The sequence below is a fragment of the Electrona antarctica genome, assembly GCF_951216825.1.
Source record: "Electrona antarctica genome assembly, chromosome: 5".
NCBI classification, from domain to species: Eukaryota; Metazoa; Chordata; class Actinopteri; order Myctophiformes; family Myctophidae; genus Electrona; species Electrona antarctica.
The window spans coordinates 39,103,304-39,125,039 of NC_136810.1; the positions used below are offsets into that span (position 1 = coordinate 39,103,304).

At 46.0% G+C, this 21,736-nt stretch overlaps 1 protein-coding gene across 1 annotated transcript in view; it reads left to right on the top strand.

The window, feature by feature from the left end:
* The window catches only part of frmd4a (FERM domain containing 4A), a 55,738-nt gene extending 35,785 nt beyond the window's left edge, over positions 1-19,953 (top strand). The window contains exons 14-24 of the mRNA XM_079502315.1: positions 782-904; positions 5,387-5,618; positions 7,147-7,200; positions 8,131-8,221; positions 8,596-8,751; positions 8,944-9,105; positions 9,595-9,951; positions 10,671-10,899; positions 11,572-11,977; positions 13,656-13,758; positions 16,511-19,953. Coding sequence (XP_079358441.1) covers positions 782-904; positions 5,387-5,618; positions 7,147-7,200; positions 8,131-8,221; positions 8,596-8,751; positions 8,944-9,105; positions 9,595-9,951; positions 10,671-10,899; positions 11,572-11,977; positions 13,656-13,758; positions 16,511-16,613 — 2,016 coding nt within the window. The 3' untranslated portion in view covers positions 16,614-19,953. The remainder of the gene's footprint in view (positions 1-781; positions 905-5,386; positions 5,619-7,146; positions 7,201-8,130; positions 8,222-8,595; positions 8,752-8,943; positions 9,106-9,594; positions 9,952-10,670; positions 10,900-11,571; positions 11,978-13,655; positions 13,759-16,510) is intronic.
* The last annotated feature ends 1,783 nt before the right edge of the window (positions 19,954-21,736 follow it).

The window sequence follows — 21,736 nt, forward strand, 5'->3', positions numbered from 1 at the left end:
GAAAGCATTCCAAGTTGGCCCACAGAACGCAACGAGTCACCTCGGAAACAAGGAAGTGAGTGTTGATCAGATGGAATACATTTTTAGGTAGAGCATCGTCTATTTCTCGCTTCAAATGTTTTCTTAAACATTATTGAAAGCATGTTGTTTAGTTAACAATGACATTGTGTGTTAGTTTACACGGCTGTCATGTTGGGTACAGCATAAGATCCATGCAGCGCAGCGGCTGCAGCCAGGTGCTCCGAGCCTTTGATTAGACAGCGGTCTGTTATAGAGCGGAGCGGTCATTATCCAGGAATAACACACCACTGAATTCGGCCATTGACCCATCACAATCAAGCATTCAACCAAGCTGTGTAATACATGTACAGTTGGGTGCCACCGATATTGTCCCTTATCATTTGACCCATTTAGGCCTGACCTCAAATTTTTTTTAAATCCTTCTAAATCCTCCAGTTTTCTGAAATAAATATTTTCACGATTTTTCAAAAATAGCAGACCTACAAGCTCGTAGCGCGCCACTCGGTGGCGCGCTATGAGCTTAGATAGATCTTAGATAGATCTGCTATTTTTCAATAGCTAAATTATAACATAATGTTTAAAACACCAAAAGGGGTTCCCGCCCAAAATGGGTTAACTGTCCTTTTGCGCAGATCACGCAAACCTCAGCAAAAAGAAAAGGACAATATCGATGGCCTCCAACTGTATATACAGTATGTGAAAGTGGGTGTTGAGGAGTCAGCCAGCCACCTGATGCATTGTTTCCAACTCCATCATGCAGGAGTTGACGGGGAAGCTCCCCAAGGAGTATCCTCTGGACCCCGGAGAGAAACCCCCCACCGTGATGAGGAAGATCGGCACCGCCTTCAAACTGGACGAACAGAAGCTCCAGCCAAAGGGAGAGGTGAGAAGAGAACCCTACACAGCCACTTGCACTCCTTCCCCCTACGCACAACTGCCCTTATTACTTTCTGTATTCTCTCTCCTCATATTTGTAATGCTTGCCTACAGTGACCAATAGCCTGGGAAGCATTCATTGTTCAGGGTTCATGAGCCGGTTGGGACGAGCGGGTGATATCTTACGCTGGTTTGTTGTAGTCATCAGGTCCGGAACCCTCAAACCGTGATCAAGGGCCACCCATACTATAACTTTAGGGCCTACCCAATAAGGCCTTGATGCTGCGTATGGATCCGACTAGTTTCTTCAAGTACTTCTTGGAATAGTTTGTTTGGTATATCCAGCTTTTATTCCAACTCGTAGCGACGGGCTCTGAAACAATATATATATATATATTCAAAGATTTGCGCCACATTTTTACGATCTTTCAAAAATAGCAGATCTACAAGCTCGTAGCGCGGCACTCTGTTTTAAGGATTAAGTATAACATAATGCTTAAAAACACCAAAAGGCGTTCCCGTCCTGAATGGGGTGAATGTATACATAGTGCTGCCCCGGCCGGGCGTTGTGTTAGTTCAGTAGTAAGCGTGTTCAAAGAAAGGCAGAGCACGCTACCCTGTACTTTTAGAGCCGCGGCGTCACTGCCTTCGCAGAGGACGCTTTTAGGTTTGGACTGCATCTAAATGGCAGTGGGAGACAGACAGACAGTGACTGAGGTGACGCTCTTTGATCCGACATCAATCGTTAAGTCAGCGGAGGATGTGGGATCGAAAAGCCACACTGAGATGTCTTGGTTTGGAACGGCCTGTATGGAGCCTGTGCTCCATCTCTCTCTGGTTCTCTCTTTCTTTCTCTCTCTGGTTCTATCTCTCTCTCTCTCTCTCTGGTTCTATCTCTCTCTCTCTCTCTCTCTCTCTCTCTCTCTCTCTCTCTCTTTCTGGTTCTCTCTTTCTCTCTCTCTCAAAATCAAGATAAAACATATAAATAAACGTGTAAACAGAGCTGTGTTACATTAACGCTTTGAGTAATACTATCTTTTGAAACTTTGTTGTGCATTTTCTGTCAGAGATAGATATACATCCATATAGGAGACATTAGCTTTATACTTTTGAAAGTTGATTCTCTCTCTGAGTCTCTCTCTCTCTCTCTGAGTCTCTCTCTCTCTCTGGTTCTGTCTCTCTCTGTCTCTCTCTCTCTCTCTCTCTCTCTCTCTCTCTCTCTCTCTCTCTCTCTCTCTGTCTCTCTCTCTCTCTCTCTCTCTCTCTCTCTCTCTCTCTCTCTCTCTCTCTCTCTCCTCTCAATTTGAGCCACTGTTAGATTTTCCAGAGCTGCAGAACTTCTAAAAATAGGCTGTCTGTGTTCTCACCACAGGAAGTGGTGATAGTAGGATTGTGGCTGCGTGTGTGCGTGCGTGCGTGCGTGCGTGCATGCGTGCGTATGTGCACATGTCTTTCTGTGATATGATTTTTCACACTAATAGTTGTCTGTGTCCAGTGTGTATTGAATGCAACGTAGAGTTTTTTTCACTTCCTTATCCATTTAAGGCATTGCATCTAAAGCCTTGGCATTAAGCTTGGTTCCCTGTGCTGCCTGATGTACTCGTTGTACCCTGATGTACTCGTTGTACCCTGATGTACTCGTTCGTTGTACCCTGATGTACTCGTTGTACCCTGATGTACTCGTTCGTTGTACCCTGATGTACTCGTTGTACCCTGATGTACTCGTTGTACCCTGATGTACTCGTTCGTTGTACCCTGATGTACTCGTTGTACCCTGATGTACTCGTTGTACCCTGATGTACTCGTTCGTTGTACCCTGATGTACTCGTTGTACCCTGATGTACTCGTTGTACCCTGATGTACTCGTTCGTTGTACCCTGATGTACTCGTTCGTTGTACCCTGATGTACTCGTTGTACCCTGATGTACTCGTTGTACCCTGATGTACTCTGATGTACTCGTTGTACCCTGATGTACTCGTTGTACCCTGATGTACTCGTTGTACCCTGACTTACTTTACCCTTTTTAGCTGTGAAAATGTTCGCCATAGATTTGGCTGGCAACAGGGAATTTATAAATAGGCTCTATCCAAACATTAAAAGTCCATAGACTTGGCTGGTTAATTAGGCTCTAATCAAACATTAACAGTCCATACTCCATAGACTTGGCTGCCACATGATGTAATTTCGGAAAGCCATGCATCAATAATATTGATTTGAACTCTCTGAAAAAGTACATCATATCTGTGCACACACGCACAAGCACGCACGCACACACACACACACACACACACGCACGCACGCACGCGCGCGCACACACGCACAAGCGCACGCACACACACACGTTTGTGTTACTATACTTGTGGGGACAAAAACATTTTAGGACAGCATTGAAAATTGCAGAACAATAGTGTCTCTAAAAGCTCTCAGCGCGTCGCAGCTTTTACACCGGCGTGTAACCAAGTATAAACCAGGCCTAACTCTAAACCCTAATCCCTAAACCTAACCTCTAAAACACGCACACACGCACGCACACACACGCACGCACGCACGCACGCACACACGTACACACACACACACACACACACACACACACACACACACACACACACACACACACACACACACTCAAGCAGGAGCCACTCTGGCTGTAGGATGAAGGCAGTGCTAGCGAGAGAGGGATTCCTGTTGACTGAGGTAGTCCAGTAAAATGTTGACCTAAAGGGACTACATCATCAGCCCCGTCTCTCCTGAGACAAGTGAAACCATGTGTGTGTGTGTGTGTGTGTGTGTGTGTATGTGTGTGTGTGTGTGTGTGTGTGTGTGTGTGTATGTGTGTGTGTGTGTGTGTGTGTGTGTGTGTGTGTGTGTGTGTGTGTGTGTGTGTGCGTGTGCAGTACGTGCACATGTGTCACAGGAGGGCCACTGGGTGATTTCTTTATCTAGAATCACATTTAAAGCAATGCTCTGTTGTTATAATAACCTGCTCTGGAACTCAGGTCACAGAGTCAGTCAAACACACACACGCACGCACGCACGCACGCACGCACGCACGCACGCACGCACGCACGCACGCACACACACGCATGCACGCGCACACTGCAGGTTATGGGCATTGGTGGAAAAAGTACTCAATTGTTCTACTTGACATTGGGCGAGTTAAATTTATGATCACAGATCACAGATATCGGACGAGATAAGGGTTTATAATGTTTAATAATGATTTTTACCGGCTCTTGGTGTCATTGTCGCCCGGCAACGCTTTCCTTCCGCGTTGGTGATGTCATCGATAATTTTCCTTCATCCAGTCTATCTTTAGCGACAATCTAAAGCGGCGTTTCTATTGGACATCCATGTTTTACGTTACGTTACGAGCTCAATAAAAGAAACCTCTTGCAATATATTCCAAGAGATTATATCACGATATCTGTAACTGAAAATGAAAAAAATAACCATAAAAGGCAAAAATCTGTAATTATGTATTTATTCCAAAATCTTACAAGATTTTTTGTGTCACAAGCTGGCCAATAAGTACATGAACAGTAAAACACTGACTCCAACTTGTCCACAGCTTGTATCTCCACAACAACGGGCAGCCTCCTACTACTAGTACTAGCCTAAATAACCAATATCACGATATTGGGAGGACTATACGATATTGCGGCGATATATATCGAGATATATCGTGATATCAATATATCGTCCCACCCCTTCAAGGGAGTTGTGTGTGTGTGTGTGTGTGTGTGTGTGTGTGTGTGTGTGTGTGTGTGTGTGTGTGTGTGTGTGGGGGGGGGGTGTTTGACGAAGGGCTGTTGTTATTTTTGGGGGACACGGAGAGTCTCCACAGATAAATATCCAATAAGACAGTGGGAAAGCGGTGGGCTGCAGTATTCTAAGATAAATGGTTTCCTCAATGTGTTATTGCTGGCAAAGCCCCAAAGGTCCAGTGTGTGTCTTATAAGTAAGAGTGTGTTACGTGGGAGAGTTATCGTGTGAACGCTTGGGTTTTCAGCACGCCGTTGCTTGTATTGGCTTGTATGCGATATGCATGCACACACTCTTGGCTTGTGGAGCTAAATATGTGAGAGGTACCGTTTACGACCTACAGAACTCGGAACTGATGTTGTTGCGTGTGTGTGTGTGTGTGTGTGTGTCTGTGTCTGTGTCTGTGTCTGTGTGTGTGTGTGTGTGTGTGTGTGTGTGTGTGTGCGTGCGTGCGTGCGTGCGTGCGTGCGTGCGTGCGTGCGTGCGTGCGTACGTGTCAGTGTTAATTTTTTTGACTAAGAATTAGACTAAAAGACTAGACTAAGACTAAACAATTTCAGAAGACTAAATAGTGTAGGAGAAGGAGGGAGACCCGCACACTGCCACTTGCTGTTGTTGTTTTTCAGAAAACTGTCACGATTTCAAAGACATTTTGCAGAATCAGTTCTCAGGTCTAAACGGGGGTTAACGCAGTGATAACATATGAATCCGTTGGTTGCATTCCAGGAGGAAGAACTGGAGCGCTTGGAGAAGGAGTTCGCCATCCAGTCTCAGATCACGGAGGCGGCGCGGCGGCTGGCCAGCGACCCCCACGTGAGCAGCAAGAAGCTCAAGAAGCAGCGCAAGACGTCCTACCTGAACGCCCTCAAGAAGCTGCAGGACATCGAGAACTCCATCAACGAGCACCGCGTCCGCTCCGGCAAGAAGCCTACGCTGCGCGCCTCACTCATCATAGAGGGTAAGAAGCCCACGCAGCGAGCCTCACTCATCATAGAGGGTAAGAGCAGTGGTTCTCTACCCCTACATCTACTACTAGACACCCTAACCCTAACACATCTATATCTACCACTAGACGCATATCTACGTAGGACAGTGCATGGTTTTCAACCCTTTTTCATATCAAGGCCCATTATTTATTCTGCATTTAAGCCACGCACGGACCACCATTTGATGACATTCAGCCCCTCTCAGACCCAAAACTAAAGAATATGTCCACAACGTGTTGACTTCGGTACCACATACTGTAGGAGAGATAACAACAGGCAAACGGTCAAAACCAACAATTCCTCTACATTCTCTAACTGTGTAGAGAAGAGAAGGAGGGAGACCCACACACTGCCACTTGCTGGTTCAAGAGGTTGTTTTTTTCAACGCAATTTCAAAGCAATGTTTCGGCCTCGCGGCTGTCTGCTACTCTACTACCAACGCACCTGCTGAATTTTTTACCGGGTGTGCGGAAGTCTTCTCTCTATAAAGATCTAATACTGGTCCATTTGGTTACCAACTCTCCATCATTTCTCTGGGGACCACCTGGAACCCCCTCAAGGACCACTGGTGGTCCCCGGACCACTGGTTGAACCCACTCAGTCAGGACCTCTGGAACCCACGGCACCTTTTGACCTTTACGTTGTGGAAACACATCCTGGTGTGACCTTTACGTTGTGGAAACACATCCTGGTGTGCCAAACATCTTTCTGATGTTAAGAGTGTTCATTGTGCCCATATATTTAATATAGTGATATTAATGCAGTATATTTTCATATCAAGGCCCATTATTTATTCAGCATTTGAGCCACGGACCACCATTTGATGACATTTAGCCTCTCAGACCCAACACTAAATAATATGTTGTTGGATAAGATTGTGTCCACAATTCCATGCTGTATTGATGTTGCTACCATTGGAGAGATAAGGCAAACGTTTGATAAAAATGACAATTATTTTATATGCTCTAATTGTGTAGACTTCTTGTAAATTAAGTAGCCTAATGCAGGTATCTAGCAATAAGAGAGTGTAAAATGAAATCAAATGGACCCGTTTCATTTTACGCTCTCAATAGTTAAAGATCTAATAAGGGTCCATTTTGTTACCAACTCGTCATCATTTAGCTGGGGACCACCTGGAACCCGCTTAAGGACCACTGGTATAATCCTGGTGTAACCCGTGCAGAACCACTGATATAATCCTGGTGTAACCCGTGCAGAACCACTGATATAATCCTGGTGTAACCCGTGCAGAACCACTGATATAATCCTGGTGTAACCCGTGCAGAACCACTGATATAATCCTGGTGTAACCCGTGCAGAACCACTGATATAATCCTGGTGTAACCCGTGCAGAACCACTGATATAATCCTGGTGTAACCCGTGCAGAACCACTGATATAATCCTGGTGTAACCCGTGCAGAACCACTGATATAATCCTGGTGTAACCCGTGCAGAACCACTTGCCTTCTAACCCCAGTATTCAACACTCTCTCCCACAGAGGCAAACATCTCTGAAGACAGCTCTCTGTCCGATGCCCTGGTGTTAGATGATGGTGAGCTATCCGTCCCTTCCATGTCTGATGTTTAAAGATGCCGTGTCGTGATTTTTGTACTTTTTCTGTTTTGTATGTGTCTATGGAGTTAACATTACTTTAATCTACTATCAGGTGTGGTTAGAATATTGAAATAATGTATTCTGTGTATTTTTGGTTTCTTCCTGGAAGCTAAAAGCCTTTGAGTAAAAAAGAAAAGGCCCAATCGAAATACCACCACGTTAGTGACATCACATCATCCCCTCCCCTAACCCCTCCCCCTTTAACAGCTTCAGTTCAGGTGGATCCATAGAGTATAAAGAAGGATAGAGACCGAACTGGAGCGTTAGCCCCGCCCCCCCCCGCTATTCATTTCAGTGGAAGTTGCTCAGTGGCGTTTTGAAGCACCCGGAAGGCTTCCGGAAGTATAATTATAACTCAATGGCTCGAGCGAGCGGAAGTTTAGCCTGGCCTAGCCCTGCATGGACCTCAATTTTGAGGTCCAGGCTTACGCACGTGACGTCATGAACGTCCGTCCACGTCCATCAAAGTGCTGCAATTCCACATTTCGCCAGTAGGTAGTGGCATCTTCAACGTTGGATAGCCTTACTGGGGGCTTGGGTGGATCACCACCCATCACCACCCACCAGGCAAACCAGGCCTACTTAATGAACTGGCCTGGTGCCACATAAAAACATTATTTTATCACTTTCTGTACACTTTTTTGAAAAAAAATCTTTCTCCTAGTATAATCATAGTACCTGATGATCATGTTTTAGGGGGGGAAACATATCACGGTATTCCATCTTTAAGATAAGCTCATGTAAAGATAACAAAAGATAAAAAAACAAAACCAGATGAACACATTTTAAGGAAGGCTATGCTTGGCTGTAACAAAAATGCACTTACTACGGTAACCTAACCAGGCGACGTACGTACTCTCCATCTCAGATGACCCCCAGGTGACGGGAACCCCCACGTTCTCGCCGGTAGCGTCCCCGCACAAGGGCCTCCCTCCCCGGCCGCCGTCGTCTCACAGCAGGCCCCCTAGAATTATCTGGATTTGGCCGCGGACCCCCATTTGAAAATATTTAGTTCCAGGGACCACCCCAGAAGCAAAGATTTGAGTTAAAAACGTGAAATAATTATATTCAAAGATTTGTACGAATTTCCAAAAATAAAAAAATAAAAAAGCAGATCTACAAGCTCTGAGCTTGTAGATCTGCTTCTTTTCAACAGCTAAAGTTTAAAATAATGGTTAAAGTGGTTGTAACAAAAATGCAATGTAACCTAACCTGGCGATGTACTCTCCATCTCAGATGACCCCCAGGTGACGGGAACCCCCACGTTCTCCTCGCCCGTAGCGTCCCCGCACAAGGCGGGCCTCCCTCCCCGGCCGCCGTCGTCTCACAGCAGGCCCCCTGTCCCGCAGTCCCTGGACGGCCTGCACAGGCACCTGCACTACACCACGCGCAGCGAGTACGACAAGTCGCCCATCAAGCCCAAGATGTGGAGCGAGTCGTCGCTAGACGAGCCCTATGAGAAGGTGAAGAAACGCTCCTCGCACTCCAGGTAAGACCGTCTGGAAATCTGTATGCAGAATTACACTTCCGTCTTTAGGTTTTATTTCCAGAGAACAGTGGAACAATCTCCCAACAGTACCACAACACATTAACCTTTCTAGTTTGTCTAAATTTATTTGAATACATTTACGTAATAGCTTTATGTGAAAAATGAAAAACCTCCTTCGTCCCTCCCATGCAGTCACAGGCGTTTCCCCAGCTCGGGCAGTGCGGAGGCGGGGGGCAGCAACTCTCTGCAGAGCAGTCCCAACAGGACCCTTCCTCACTGGAGCTCCCAGTCCAGCATGCCCTCCACCCCAGATCTGAGGACCACCAGGACACCTCACTACGTACACTCCACCAGGTCAGCCCAGCCAGCCACTGAAACCACAAGCAAAGATTTGACTTACAACACTAAAAGATTTGCACCACATTTTCACATTTCCGCGCTACGAGCTTGTACTGTAGATCTGCTATTTTTCAATAGTTATAATAACTTTTTCATGTCAAGGACCCCCAAAATTATATGTAATTGGCCGCGGACCCCCATCTGAACATATGTTGTTCCAGGGACCCCCATCTGAACATAATCCAGGGACCCCCAGAAGCCAAGATTTGAGTTAAAATGCTTCAAATTAGGGATGTCCCGATACTTTAAAAAAGTTAAAAAAAAATGGTTAAAGTAATGACCTGTACGCCTGGCTTCGTTTCTGTGGTTCTGACGCTAACCCTTCCTCCTGGGTCCTCCCCCCCCCCCCACATACACCCCACACACACACACACACACACACACACACACACACACACACACACACACACACACACACACACACACACACACACACACACACAGGTCAGTGGACATCAGTCCCACCCGTCTGCACAGTCTGGCTCAGCACTTTAGGACCCGCAGCTCCAGCCTGGAGTCCCAGGGCAAGCTGCTGCCGTCCGACCCCACCGACGCACACCCCCACACCCTGCTGGGCACACTGGGCAGCCCCGAGTTCTTCCTGCCGGGGGGCCCCGCCGGGCGCTCCAACGGCGGCACGGACCCACTGGACGACTGCTCCTCCTGCACCAGCCACAGCAGTTCGGAGCACTACTACCCCGCCGGAGGGCCCCTGGGGGCCCCCGGCAGCAACCCCAACTACTCCACCTTGGGAGAGGACTCGCCCTCCAAGGCCCGACAGAGGCAGAGGCAACGGCACAGGTACATGTGACAATGGCCTATGAAATTATGTAATAATAATCTACAAGCTCACAACGTGTTGGTGTAGATCGACAATCTTTATGTTTTTCCAAAAAAAAAGACAAAAAAAAAAAAAAGTTTAGGGACAAGGGGATTAGCACTGACAAAAATAGGGCCCTTAGACTGTTATAATGGAGAGCATGTCTGGGAAGACCCTAATGTCTCTAATAGAGGAGCAGGGAGACTACTGCACAATATTGTATTAATACTTTGAGTGCCACCTTGTGGCCACATGGATTAAAGTTCTCAGTCGCCTTTTGGATTGCATTCAGGTAGAAGCCAGCAGTGTCTTGTAGATTTTCCTGTGCCTGTCTGTGTCCCATATGGAGATCTCTGTATCTGTCTGTCTGTCTACCTGTGTCTGAAGAGTGCAAACTGACTGTGAAAAGTGGACTGGTTAAGTAATCAAATGGCAGTTAGGACGAGTATACTCATCCTAAGCATCAAATGTGTTAACTCATTGTCCCTTGTTCTGCTCTTGTCAGTCCTTTTCGTGTCATCTTAACTCTTGTCATGTTACGTTTAGTGTTGTTTAGCTCCCCCGGTCAATCGTTGACACAGATGTTCCGTAACACATCATGGGAAGCTTGTCCGCTCAGATTATGCACATCATGTTATAGTGTCACTTTTGCAACACGTATATCTGACTCTCATGTGCTTTGTGTTCTCTCTTGTCACAGGTCGGCGGGTCACCTGGGCTCGTCCAACTCGGGCTCCATGCCCAACCTGGCGGCCAAGAACGGCTCGGTGGGGGGTGGAGGCGGGGTGGGGGGCAGCGGCGGCCACCATGGCGTCTACCTCCACAGCCAGAGCCAGCCGTCGTCGCAGTACCGCATCAAGGAGTACCCGCTGTACGTGGAGGGCAGCAGCCCCAGCGCCGTGGTGGTGCGCAGCCTGGAGAGCGACCAGGTACAGTGGTGGTTCCGCTCAACTGCAAAAACTATTGTGACCAAAAATGTTCGACGACTAACTGACGAAAACTAAATAGAAACGGGCTACGATGAAATATGGGACATTGGAAATACCTCACAATTGTACTTAAGTATAGTACTTAAGTAAATGTACTTAGGTGGTGGTGCGCGCAGCCTGGAGGGTGACCAGGTACAGTGGTGATTCCGTCGACTGAAAACTAGTATGACGAAAAATGTTCGTCGACGAACGTTTTTTTCCACTGACGAAAACTAAATAGAAACAAGCCACGATGACTTATAACTGAGACTGAATCTATTGACAATTTCGTCGACAAATACAAAGTGAACTAAAATGTGAGGGGGGGAACTAGTGGAAAAGAGAAGTCATTTTTATGTTTGGTTACGCTCTGAAAATAGCCGATGAGCCGTTGTGAACTTGTAGATCGGCTATTTTCGGCATGCCGCCCAAGTGTAAAATCAGCTGTTACGACGGTACAGTCGACTAAATCAACTGTACATTTAATCGATCTTATGATATTTAGTCGATTAAAACTAGACACTAAACACTAAAACATTCCAGATAGCCATAATGTGACTAAAACTGAAATTAAGTTTTATTCCAAAGACTATGACTAAACTAAACTCAAAATGTGCTCACTGCGACCACCAGGAGGGCCACTACAGCGTCAAGGCCCAGTTCAAGACGTCCAGCTCCTACACGGCCGGCGGCCTCTACAAGGAGACCTGGGGAGGAGGAGGAGGAGGAGGTGACGAGAGCGGAGGTGACAGCAGCAGCAGCGGGCGGCTCACGCCATCGCGCTCGCAAATCGTACGGACTCCCTCGCTGGGGCGAGACGGCAGCGCAGGAGGCGGAGGAGGAGGCAGGGCGGCCGTTTCGGACGAGCTGCGGTGCTGGTACCAGAGGTCCGCAGGGAGCCTCAAGGAGAGGAGCCACTCGTCGTCACACTCGGGCTCCAACAACTCGTCGGAGGCGGGCTCGCAGCAGGGCACGCTGCAGGGACACGGCCAGGGCCGAGGGGGGAGCCGCGTGGGGACGCTCGCCAAGGGCTCGCCAGGTGGGTCCCATTTAAGGTGTCGTGAGAAGACATTAAAAAACAAACGTTTTTGTAATTTCAATTGCACCCAAAAAAAACCTGAACTTTGAACATCCAGTGGATTTTCTGTGGTCTGGGGCAGAGACGATGATTGACAGGCAAAATCCCTCAACAGTGACATCTGGTGCCAAATTATTATGCTTTCATTGCAGCTCAAAAGGTTTCAGAACACAGAGAAAACCCCAAACCACAGAAAATCCACTGAATGTTCAACTTGTTTGGGTGAAATTGAGGTCATAAAACCTAAAAGAAAAAAAATCTATGAAACCTTTTGTTTAAAGCATTGTAGTGGTGAAACAAGTTATTTAATTATCGACACAAATAAATGTGCTCTTATCTGTTGCATATTAATTAAATGGATATAAAGTGAAATTATATAATTCTGTTTACTTTAATTCTGTTGATGTGAGGTTTAGTTAACATGTAATAAAGTACATTGTACTTCATGTACTGTACTGCACATGGTACAGTATGTACATATATTTATTACCTTCTTTCTCATTATTTTATGATCTAAATTACATAGATTTACCGAATAATAAAAATAAGTGAAAATAGTAGTTAGTTGCACCCACCCCCGCCCAAACAAAAGCATTTGTTTTTATGTTAATTACAACTTTGTTAAGTCCTCCTTAATCAACTCAAACTCTAGTCTATACGCAAACTGTAAAACAATGAATTTTCCAAAGTAAACAAGGCAAGCTTAAAGGGCTTCTCAGCTCTGACTTTAAACTTAATAGTGTTGACCGGGAGAAAAAGGAATGCCCCGTGTGAGGCTCGAACTCACGACCTTCAGATTATGAGACTGACGCGCTGCCTACTGCGCCAACGAGGCCTGCGGAACCTGCTTTTATGTGCTCGAAACACGATCCGTGCCTGTCCTGGAACCACGCAGGAATCTCAGACAGACTACACCCTTTAAACCCTTAGAGACCACACCCCCATAAAGTAGTGGTTAGTTGATATGTATTCGGCCGTGGACCGCCATTTGAAAATATTTAGATATTTTTGAAAATAGCAAATCTACAAGCTCACAACGTGTCACAATGCGACACATTTTGTGCTTGTGCCAAAAAATAAAAAAGGGCTCAAGAAGTGTTTGAACGGTTCCTCATTTTGCTCCTGGAATCCCCTCAAAGACCGCGGGAGGTCCCTACACCCCACTTTGAGAAGCAGTGCCCTAAAGCCATACGTGAAGCATTGATGGAATTCCTCTGTCCTTCACCCCGCAGCACTCGCTATTGTGTTTGCCAGTGGGAGTGTCTGTATGTTAGTACAGGCTATAACAACATACCTATGGACAAACATTGATATTTCACATGTCTCACGCTTTGTTTAAACTCCCCAAATCACATAAAGTACAAGTTTATATTCCTATTATTTTCCCATAATCACATAATCGATTTGCAAGACATTGAAATAATCATTTATGTTCAATATGATGATTCATTGGGATGCACACGCAGATTAGACACACCAACGGACCGACATGTGGAAACAACGGTCGGACATGCATGTGTACACACCGTGCGTGCGTGCGTGTGTGCGTGCGTGCGTGCGTGCGTGCGTGCGTGCGTGCGTGCGTGCGTGCGTTCTGTGGTTTTCTCCCATGCGCTGACGGTCAGTTTTCTCCACATAGCTGCGTCTCCTCACAGCCAGAGGAGTATGACACCCTCCAGTGAACACGCTGCCACGCCGACACCACCTTGCAGCCCACAGCACATCCTCAACTGGCAGAGCGGGTAAGACACGCGCACACACGCACACACACACACACACACACTTTGTCCCGTTTTTTGGGGACAAAGTCAAAGGTCTTCTCTTAGGACGTTCCAGCTGGGCAGCAGCGTCGCAGGCCCAGGCAGATGTTAATGCAGTACAGGATGATCACGCTCAGCGCTATTCTTCATCTTGTCTTCTCTGCTCCTCTCTGTCTAGAGCTAACCTAGGCATACTCACCACGCACTGACTGCTTCTCTCTCAACTTAACACGCTGCTCTGCCGCTGTTTGACGACAACTCTCTTTTAACGTTTTTGTCAAATGTCGCCCCCTCAACCCCCCTTTGTCTTTTTATTGCTCTGATGCGTTCCTCTTATTCTGATTGTCCCTCCCCGTTTCCTCTCTCGGCATTAATTTATTTTATTTTCATCTCTAAACCTCTCTAACATCTTCCACCCCTAATTCCCTCCCAAACATGTCTTCTCTCTCACTGTCCTCCTGCTTACCTTATTCTTCTTCCTTTCTCTTCTGTTACTAACTCTCCTTTCCTTGTGTGTGTGTGTGTGTGTGTGTGTGTGTGTGTGTGTGTGTGTGTGTGTGTGTGTGTGTGTGTGTGTGTGTGTGTGTGTGTGTGTGTGTGTGTGTGTGTGTGTGTGTGTGTGTGTGTGTGTGTGTGTGCGCATGTGCGTGTGCGTGTGCGTGAGTGAGTGAGTGTGCGACTGGGTGTGCTTGCGTGCGACGTGCGTGCGTATGTGCGTGCGTGTGTGTGTGTGCGTGCCTGTGTGTGTGTGTGTGTGTGTGTGTGTGTGTGTGTGTGTGTGTGTGTGTGCGCGCCTGTCTTTCTTTTCTCCTGGTTTAGAGGCACAGCAGACAGCTCTCCTACTGAGGATGCGTGTCAGTCTGCCCCTCAGCCCAGCTCTGATGCCTAGAGGTACTGTCTGTCTGGGCTCAGCCTCCTAGAGCCTCCTTGGAAGGAGGCTCCTCAGCCTCCTTCCAAAAAAATATAACCTAGACGGTAGGAGTCCAAAACTCAACCGCGATAAAGAGAAGCAAACAGATGTTTTCCCCATCTGCTAACATGACCAAAAACATGATGTGTATGTGAGCTGTAGTGGGGGCTCTATCTCTCTCTCTTTGGAGGGTGGCAGTATCTATCCGTGCCACACTGTCTCTTTCTCTGCCTGTTCTGTTACTGGACTCTGTGCATGTGCTCTACTCTGTCATGGCTGTCAATGCTTCTCTGTGGTTCATCTCCTGCAGACACCACACTAACAGAAACACAACCCTTAACCATGTTTAACTGTAGAATAAAGACATTCTCAAAGTTTAACCATGCATTAGTAGTAGGGGTGCACGATTATGACATTTTGACCTATTTCCGATCTCCTATTATTTGCAGGGTCATATCTGCCGATACCGATTCTGACCGATTCCGATATTATACAGAGGACCACAATGGAAACAAGCCTAGGCCCTCCTGGGCTTGGCCCAGAGCCTGTTAATAAAGTATTCAATCAATCAATAAATAGCATTATACTCTTTTTCAAGTGTCTGTTTTCACAACTGAATGACTAAATGAGATGAGTAGACAAATTAAATGTAGATTTCTTTTAAATGTTTCTTTTTGCTGGTGAAAACCAATTAAATAATCTGTATTATTTTGAGACCATTCCGATACCGATTTTATGGCCGATATGGCCGATTCCGATTATGCTACAGATGAATCGTGCATCCCTAGTTAGTAGTGTAGGTTTTTATGAACAACATTAACCACTTTAACCCTGCCATGTCCTTACTTTGGGCAAGTTTATAATATAAGGCTCACGTGGTTAACGTCCATATCGCTGCTGTCGGGAAGAAACCACCTAACTCCAAAATGTTCATTTTTCAGGAAATGGAAAACCTTATATATTTTTTAAACAAAGCAATTCTGCCTCATCAAAGTTGGTATTGTAACTTTATATATTGTCAATTACTTGCATGAGAGGGGGAGAGGTGGTGGATTTAGCTGCTTTAGCAGACAGTTTGAGGGTCCAATGGAGTTCAGAGGTTTTGTCCTAAGTGCTTTTTATACTTTTCATTGGTTCAATATATTGTTTAAACCAACACAGATCTAAAGGGTGTTCAATAGCTTGATTTAAGAAAAAAAAAGGATTTAGGTGGTTTCCTCACGACAGCATTGATATACTAGGTAGGCCTAAGTGGTTTTCAACCCTCTTCATAATCAAGGTCCATAGCATTTATTTTATTTTATTTTTTCAATGGGGAGCAGGTGTACTGGTGTGACACCCGCTTGGAATGTTATCAACCCATAATCACCAGTAGTTACTTATCACTCCAATGCAATCGAGCCAGCAGGCTCGCCTGGATTAGGATTCTCCAGATTAGGATTCTCCGCTGTGATTAGGAAACACCGTGGCCGGTTAAGACTGAGGTTATAGGGGACTTACAGTACGTGGCCGGTTAAGACTGATATGAGGTTAGGAGACTTACAGTACGTGGCCGGTTAAGACTGATATGAGGTTAGGGGATTTACGTGGCCGGTTACTTTACTACTACTGAGGTTAGGGTTAGAGTTAGTAATAGTCGGACAACGCTACCAACCACGTTGGACGCCTCCGCGTTTCCTTATCAAATCCGGTCAGCTCCAGGCAAGCCTGCTCGCTCGATTGCATTCGACTGATAAGTGACCTACTGGTGCTTATAACTTGATTTTCATACAAATCCGCTAGGTGTGACGCTCATGTCTGAACTGTGCGTGTGTCTCCCCGCAGGTCCTTCAGTGACAGCTGTTTTCTCAGCAGCCCGCTGTGCTCAGACTTGGCAGACGTGCAGTGGTACGGCCACGACAAGGCCAAACCTGGAACTCTGGTCTGAGACCCTTAAACTCTCTACCCACCCCACCCCCCCATACCCTCCTCGCTACTACTACCACCACCCATCTACAACCTTACAACCTCGTCTTGAAAAGGTCCCTGACGTAAACCACCTATCTGGACTAATGGTGACCTGGAAAATGATGGGTTATTATGAGAGCCTCAGGCTTTTGGAACTTTGTTTTTTCTTTATCCACCCGCAGCACTACAGACAGAGACCCTTTCCTCATCCACACTCCTCCGCTACGCAGCACGTGAGGAAATGACTCCAAGGGGAGACAGGGAGACAGAAAGATGCACTGTACACTGTACACTGTACACTGTACACACACACACACACACACACACACACACACACACACACACACACACACACACACACACACACACACACACACACACACACACACACACACACACACACATTCACATTCACAGAATGCAGTGTCAGCTGTCTTACCTTTCCCCCTCCCTGACTTTACTGACTTTAACACCAGTGTACTGCCAAACAATCAAGAGGATACCTGCTGGTTTTGAGCCCTCCTTGCCATCCTGTTTTGTACCCCTGGGGGCTCCATCGAAAGGTGTGCGTCTGCTCTCATTCACCCATTGATGATGTCTGTTTGGCTGACTTGTACCTGTGTAGAGAAAGAAAGAAAGAAAGAAAGAAAGAAAGAGCAGTAATAAATGACACATAGGAGGAGCGACATTAGACAAAAGAAGCTGATGGACAAACAGTCTCGGTCAGTTTATCCCACAACCAAAGATCCCAGCAGACGAACAGGATGCGGCAGGATCCTCGTGGAGACGGACGACGCTGCACAGAGTCAGACTAAAATACTCTACTATGGGGAACTACTATGTTCCCCATAGTTCTGATAACGGACTGTCAGCCAACGGAGTGGGAGTGTGGACTGTTCCTGGGACGCTTGTCTTGAGTTAGCAAGGACCCTAGCAATACCAGGCGCTGTGGCAGCACAAGAACCGGGCATGGAGTGAATGTAAGCGTGCATTTCTCCACAGGGGATAAAAGGCCTCGCCATACAGAGAGAGATTTTGGACATGGAGTGGTTTTTGGGGCGGGTTTGGCCGTAAACACAATCTATGCGAACTTTGACTTTCACTCTATGGTTTTCACTGAGACTGTCCCTGTCTGCTACAACCCTCAGTCTATCTACTGTGTGCTGAGAAGAACAATGGACAAAACCAGTGGTGGTTGAACGATTTGGGGGTGGGTCGAGGAGGCGAAAGTGGTTGTCGGCAGCACCAAGTACCGTTTTGTTTAGTACCCTGTAAACTTTAAATGTGTGCTTTTAGTTTGTCCGTTACGTACCCCTCACCAAACAACACTGACCGTGGTTTGGCCCTCCTGTCTTCTGCTACCTATACGTGCATCTGGAAGCGAGAGACGATTGTGCTGTTGGAGATCTGTGAAAGTCAAGCACATCATCATCGACCAGTGTGTCTGTGGACGTCTGTTAAGCTTCAGTGTAACCGTCTCTGTTTTTTCCCTCTTGATGCAGTCGTGGCTGTGTACTGGTCTGGTCCCCCACCACGCTGTGTTTCTGTCCTTCCCTTTGTACAAGTGTAGAGGGGAGACGTGCTGGGTAAAAAAAGAAAGAAAAGGAAAAAAAAACAAAAACATGGTCTATTCTGTCTGTCTCTTTGTCTGTCAGTCCAGCACCAGTGTCTGCTCTTTCCGGTTAAGGATGGGAACAAACTTTTTTTCATGGTGCGTGTACAAGCAGAGGAGAGGAGCTTTCCTCCTCCTGTTGCTTTTTAGTGACGGCTTGTCCTCTCTCCTTATACGCAGTGGTGGAAACTGTACTCATATGATTTATTTTAGTGTAAGTATCAATACTGCAATGTAGAAATACTACTGTTACAAGTAAATGTATGGAATTCAAAATATACTTTGTGCAAAATGTCCCATTTCAAGTTTTCAAATGTATAAACGTCTTTTGAAAATAGCCGATCTACAAGTTCACAATGCCCGAAATGTATATAGGACTGAAGTGGTTAATGTATGTTCTGTAATAATAATCGAAATCTACAAAGTAACTAATAACTAAAGTTTTTAAATCATTTTAGTGGAGTAAAAGTACAATATTTGGATCCGAGATGTAGTGAAGTAAAAGTATTGGAAATTGAAACTCCAGTAAAGTGCAAATACCTCAAAATTGTACCAAAGTACATTACTTAAGTAAATGTACTTAGTTACTTTCCACCACTGCTTATAGGCAGCATATGGCCACTAGAGCACCTGACCATCAGAACATAATCATATTATGGTCACACTCTGGTCAGTGTCAAACACGTTGGTGGTGCTTTTACTGTTTGTACTGTTAATTCAGCACTGAAAATGTCATTCCCTTCAACCGCCATGTTAACTCAACGCCACCAGTTCCATATACACACAGTAAGATCCTCAGTGTTAATGAACGCATTTGTAACTCATTAGACAATGTTGTACAACATTTGTAACGGTCAAGAGTTATACATGAACACTCAGGGTTTTCACTGTGTGGCTATCAGACCAGCAGAGTGACAGCGAGTCACCTGGTATTTACATACTGTACAAACTGTATGAGGCACTTACCTTACTGTGTGTGTGTGTGTGTGTGTGTGTGTGTGTGTGTGTGTGTGTGTGTGTGTGTGTGTGTGTGTGTGTGTGTGTGTGTGTGTGTGTGTGTGTGTGTGTGTGTGTGTGTGTGTGTGTAGAGTTTTCAGTCTTGATTGATTTCAAAGCACAACATGAATAGTCATAGAATGTCTATTAAGAAGGACCCAATTTGGAATACTTATCATCTGATTCTGTGTTGGTCGTGGGGTCAACTTGAAGTTGCCATACGTACACAGTATCAGAGGAAATACAGACAGCCCCCTGATATAGCAAAGGAAATAACACCCAAACACCGTCTCCATCGTGGTGGTCACTTCACCACAGAATCAATGAGGAACGTGTCTGTATCATCAGGATCTCATTACGGCAAAGAAAGGACGGGACCTTGATTGGGTTCCTTTAGGCGACCAATGGGCTCTATTTCACACACGCCATTTTGGAGAACTTGGGCCCCTTCCCTACTTCCTTCACAGGTGTTACCGATGATACTAATGAAGGCTCTGTTCCATTCTGGTCAAACAGAGTCAGGGTGCTGCTATTGTGCATGTTGGCTCACTGAAAACACTCACCTGTGGGTCACCTGTGGGTCTCAAAATGGTAAATGGTAAATGGTGCATTTATATAGCGCCTTTATCCAAGGCGCTTTACATAGATTGTGCATTACATTCACCCATTCACACACACATTCATACACCGATTGCGGCGGAAGCCATGCAAGGTACCAACCAGCACATCGGGAGCAATTTGGGGTTCAGTGTCTTGCCCAAGGACACTTCGACATGTAGACAGGAGGAGCCGGGATTCGAACCGCCGACCCATGGATCATTGGACGACCTGCTCTACCTCTTGAGCCACAGTCGCCCCGTGTCAGTCTCAAGTGTCCTTGAGTGTGTAACTCTGAGAGTGTACAAATGGAACCAAATGTATGGGGGTCCTTGAAATTAAAAAGTTTGGGAACCATTGCACACAAAATGAAACAGCCTTAATTAGTATCATTGGTAACACCTGTGAAGGAAGTAGGGAAGCAGCCCGGAAGTATAGAGTTATTTTGTGTGTATACTGTATATCCATTGTGTACACAATCAGGACAGAAGACAAGCCGTACACACACACACACCCCACCTTTTTCAATCACAATGTCACACAAATACGCTGACTCTTTCCTCAAAACAATTCATTTCTCAGAACAGGGTCTTACATTTTAAGCACATCCAGGTTTTGTCCTGAGGAGTGTGTTTTAATGTTGAGAGAACATTATGCTGGGAAGCTGCAGTTGTATTAGACTAGCAGGCCCGTCGTTACTGCGTGGGTGACATATACCACAGTGGATGGATGGAACCGTTGGAACCTTACTCTCTAAAGCACTGGTTCCCAAACACTGGGTCACGACCCATTTGTGGGTCACGGACACATGTGTATGGGTCCCTTTATGTTTTTGTTTCCTACATTTTGTTTTTAATTAATTAATTAATTTAAAGACACTCTTAAAAAAAGCTAACATTTTCATGAATTAAAAGCAAATTCAATGATTTATGTTCAGAAATTCCACAAATTAGAAAACAAAATGTTTTAAGTAGTAGTGGAAATAGCTATCGATCGGATATTTTCACTAGTTTTGGGTCCTGGCGAGACATCACATTTCTCTTTTGGGTCACAGGCTAAAAGGTTTGGCAACCACTGCTCTAAACTTCTAAAGTACCCCTCCAACCAGTGTGGTCTCTTTTTGCGCACTGGTTTTTGTCAATTTCCCCCCCGCCTATCATCAATGTTGTAAACGTAAGCTGCCACTGTGCATCTGGTTCTAGACCAGACCCCCCCCCCCCCGCCCCACCCCATTGTTGAGGTTCAAAACCAACTCTGAGCTTTTCGTACTACAAGCTCAAGCCCCCTCCTCTTGACCGCGCGGCTGCAGTGCCAACTGTTTCTCTTTGAAAGAGAATCACCTTTTGTGTATCCATGACGCAATACCATGCATGCACCCCCCCCCCCCCCCCCCCCAGCGTCGTCCACCACGCCCGCCCCAACACAAGCACGTCTGTTATACATAATACTGCACCCCCCGCCCCCGACTGTCCTATTTTCACCTTTGAACTCTCAACCTTCTCGTAACGTCTGACCTCTGAGCCCAAATGTGACAAAGTGTGAAGTATACCCTTCCTCTGTCGCTCCGGAACATGCTCCGTACGTACGTACGTCTCAGTAGAAATGTATGAAGTCTTTCTTTTGTCCTGAAAGGATAAAGATAAAGCAAACCAACTAACTTTTATTGATCTTTTTATTTTTTGCTTTCCTGTACTTAACAGACAGGGGGCGCCATGGAGCCTCCACGGGTGGATTTTTTAACATTCGCAACTGTTTTAAACGATGTTCCTTGTTTTTTTATACGAACCAGTATTTTCTCTCTCTGTCTCTCTCATTTAATTTTCATTAGTTCTGTTAACCCTTTCAGGTGCTACAAAGAACTGACCAGTTACTGCGTTGTCACTTAGAATCTTCTTAGG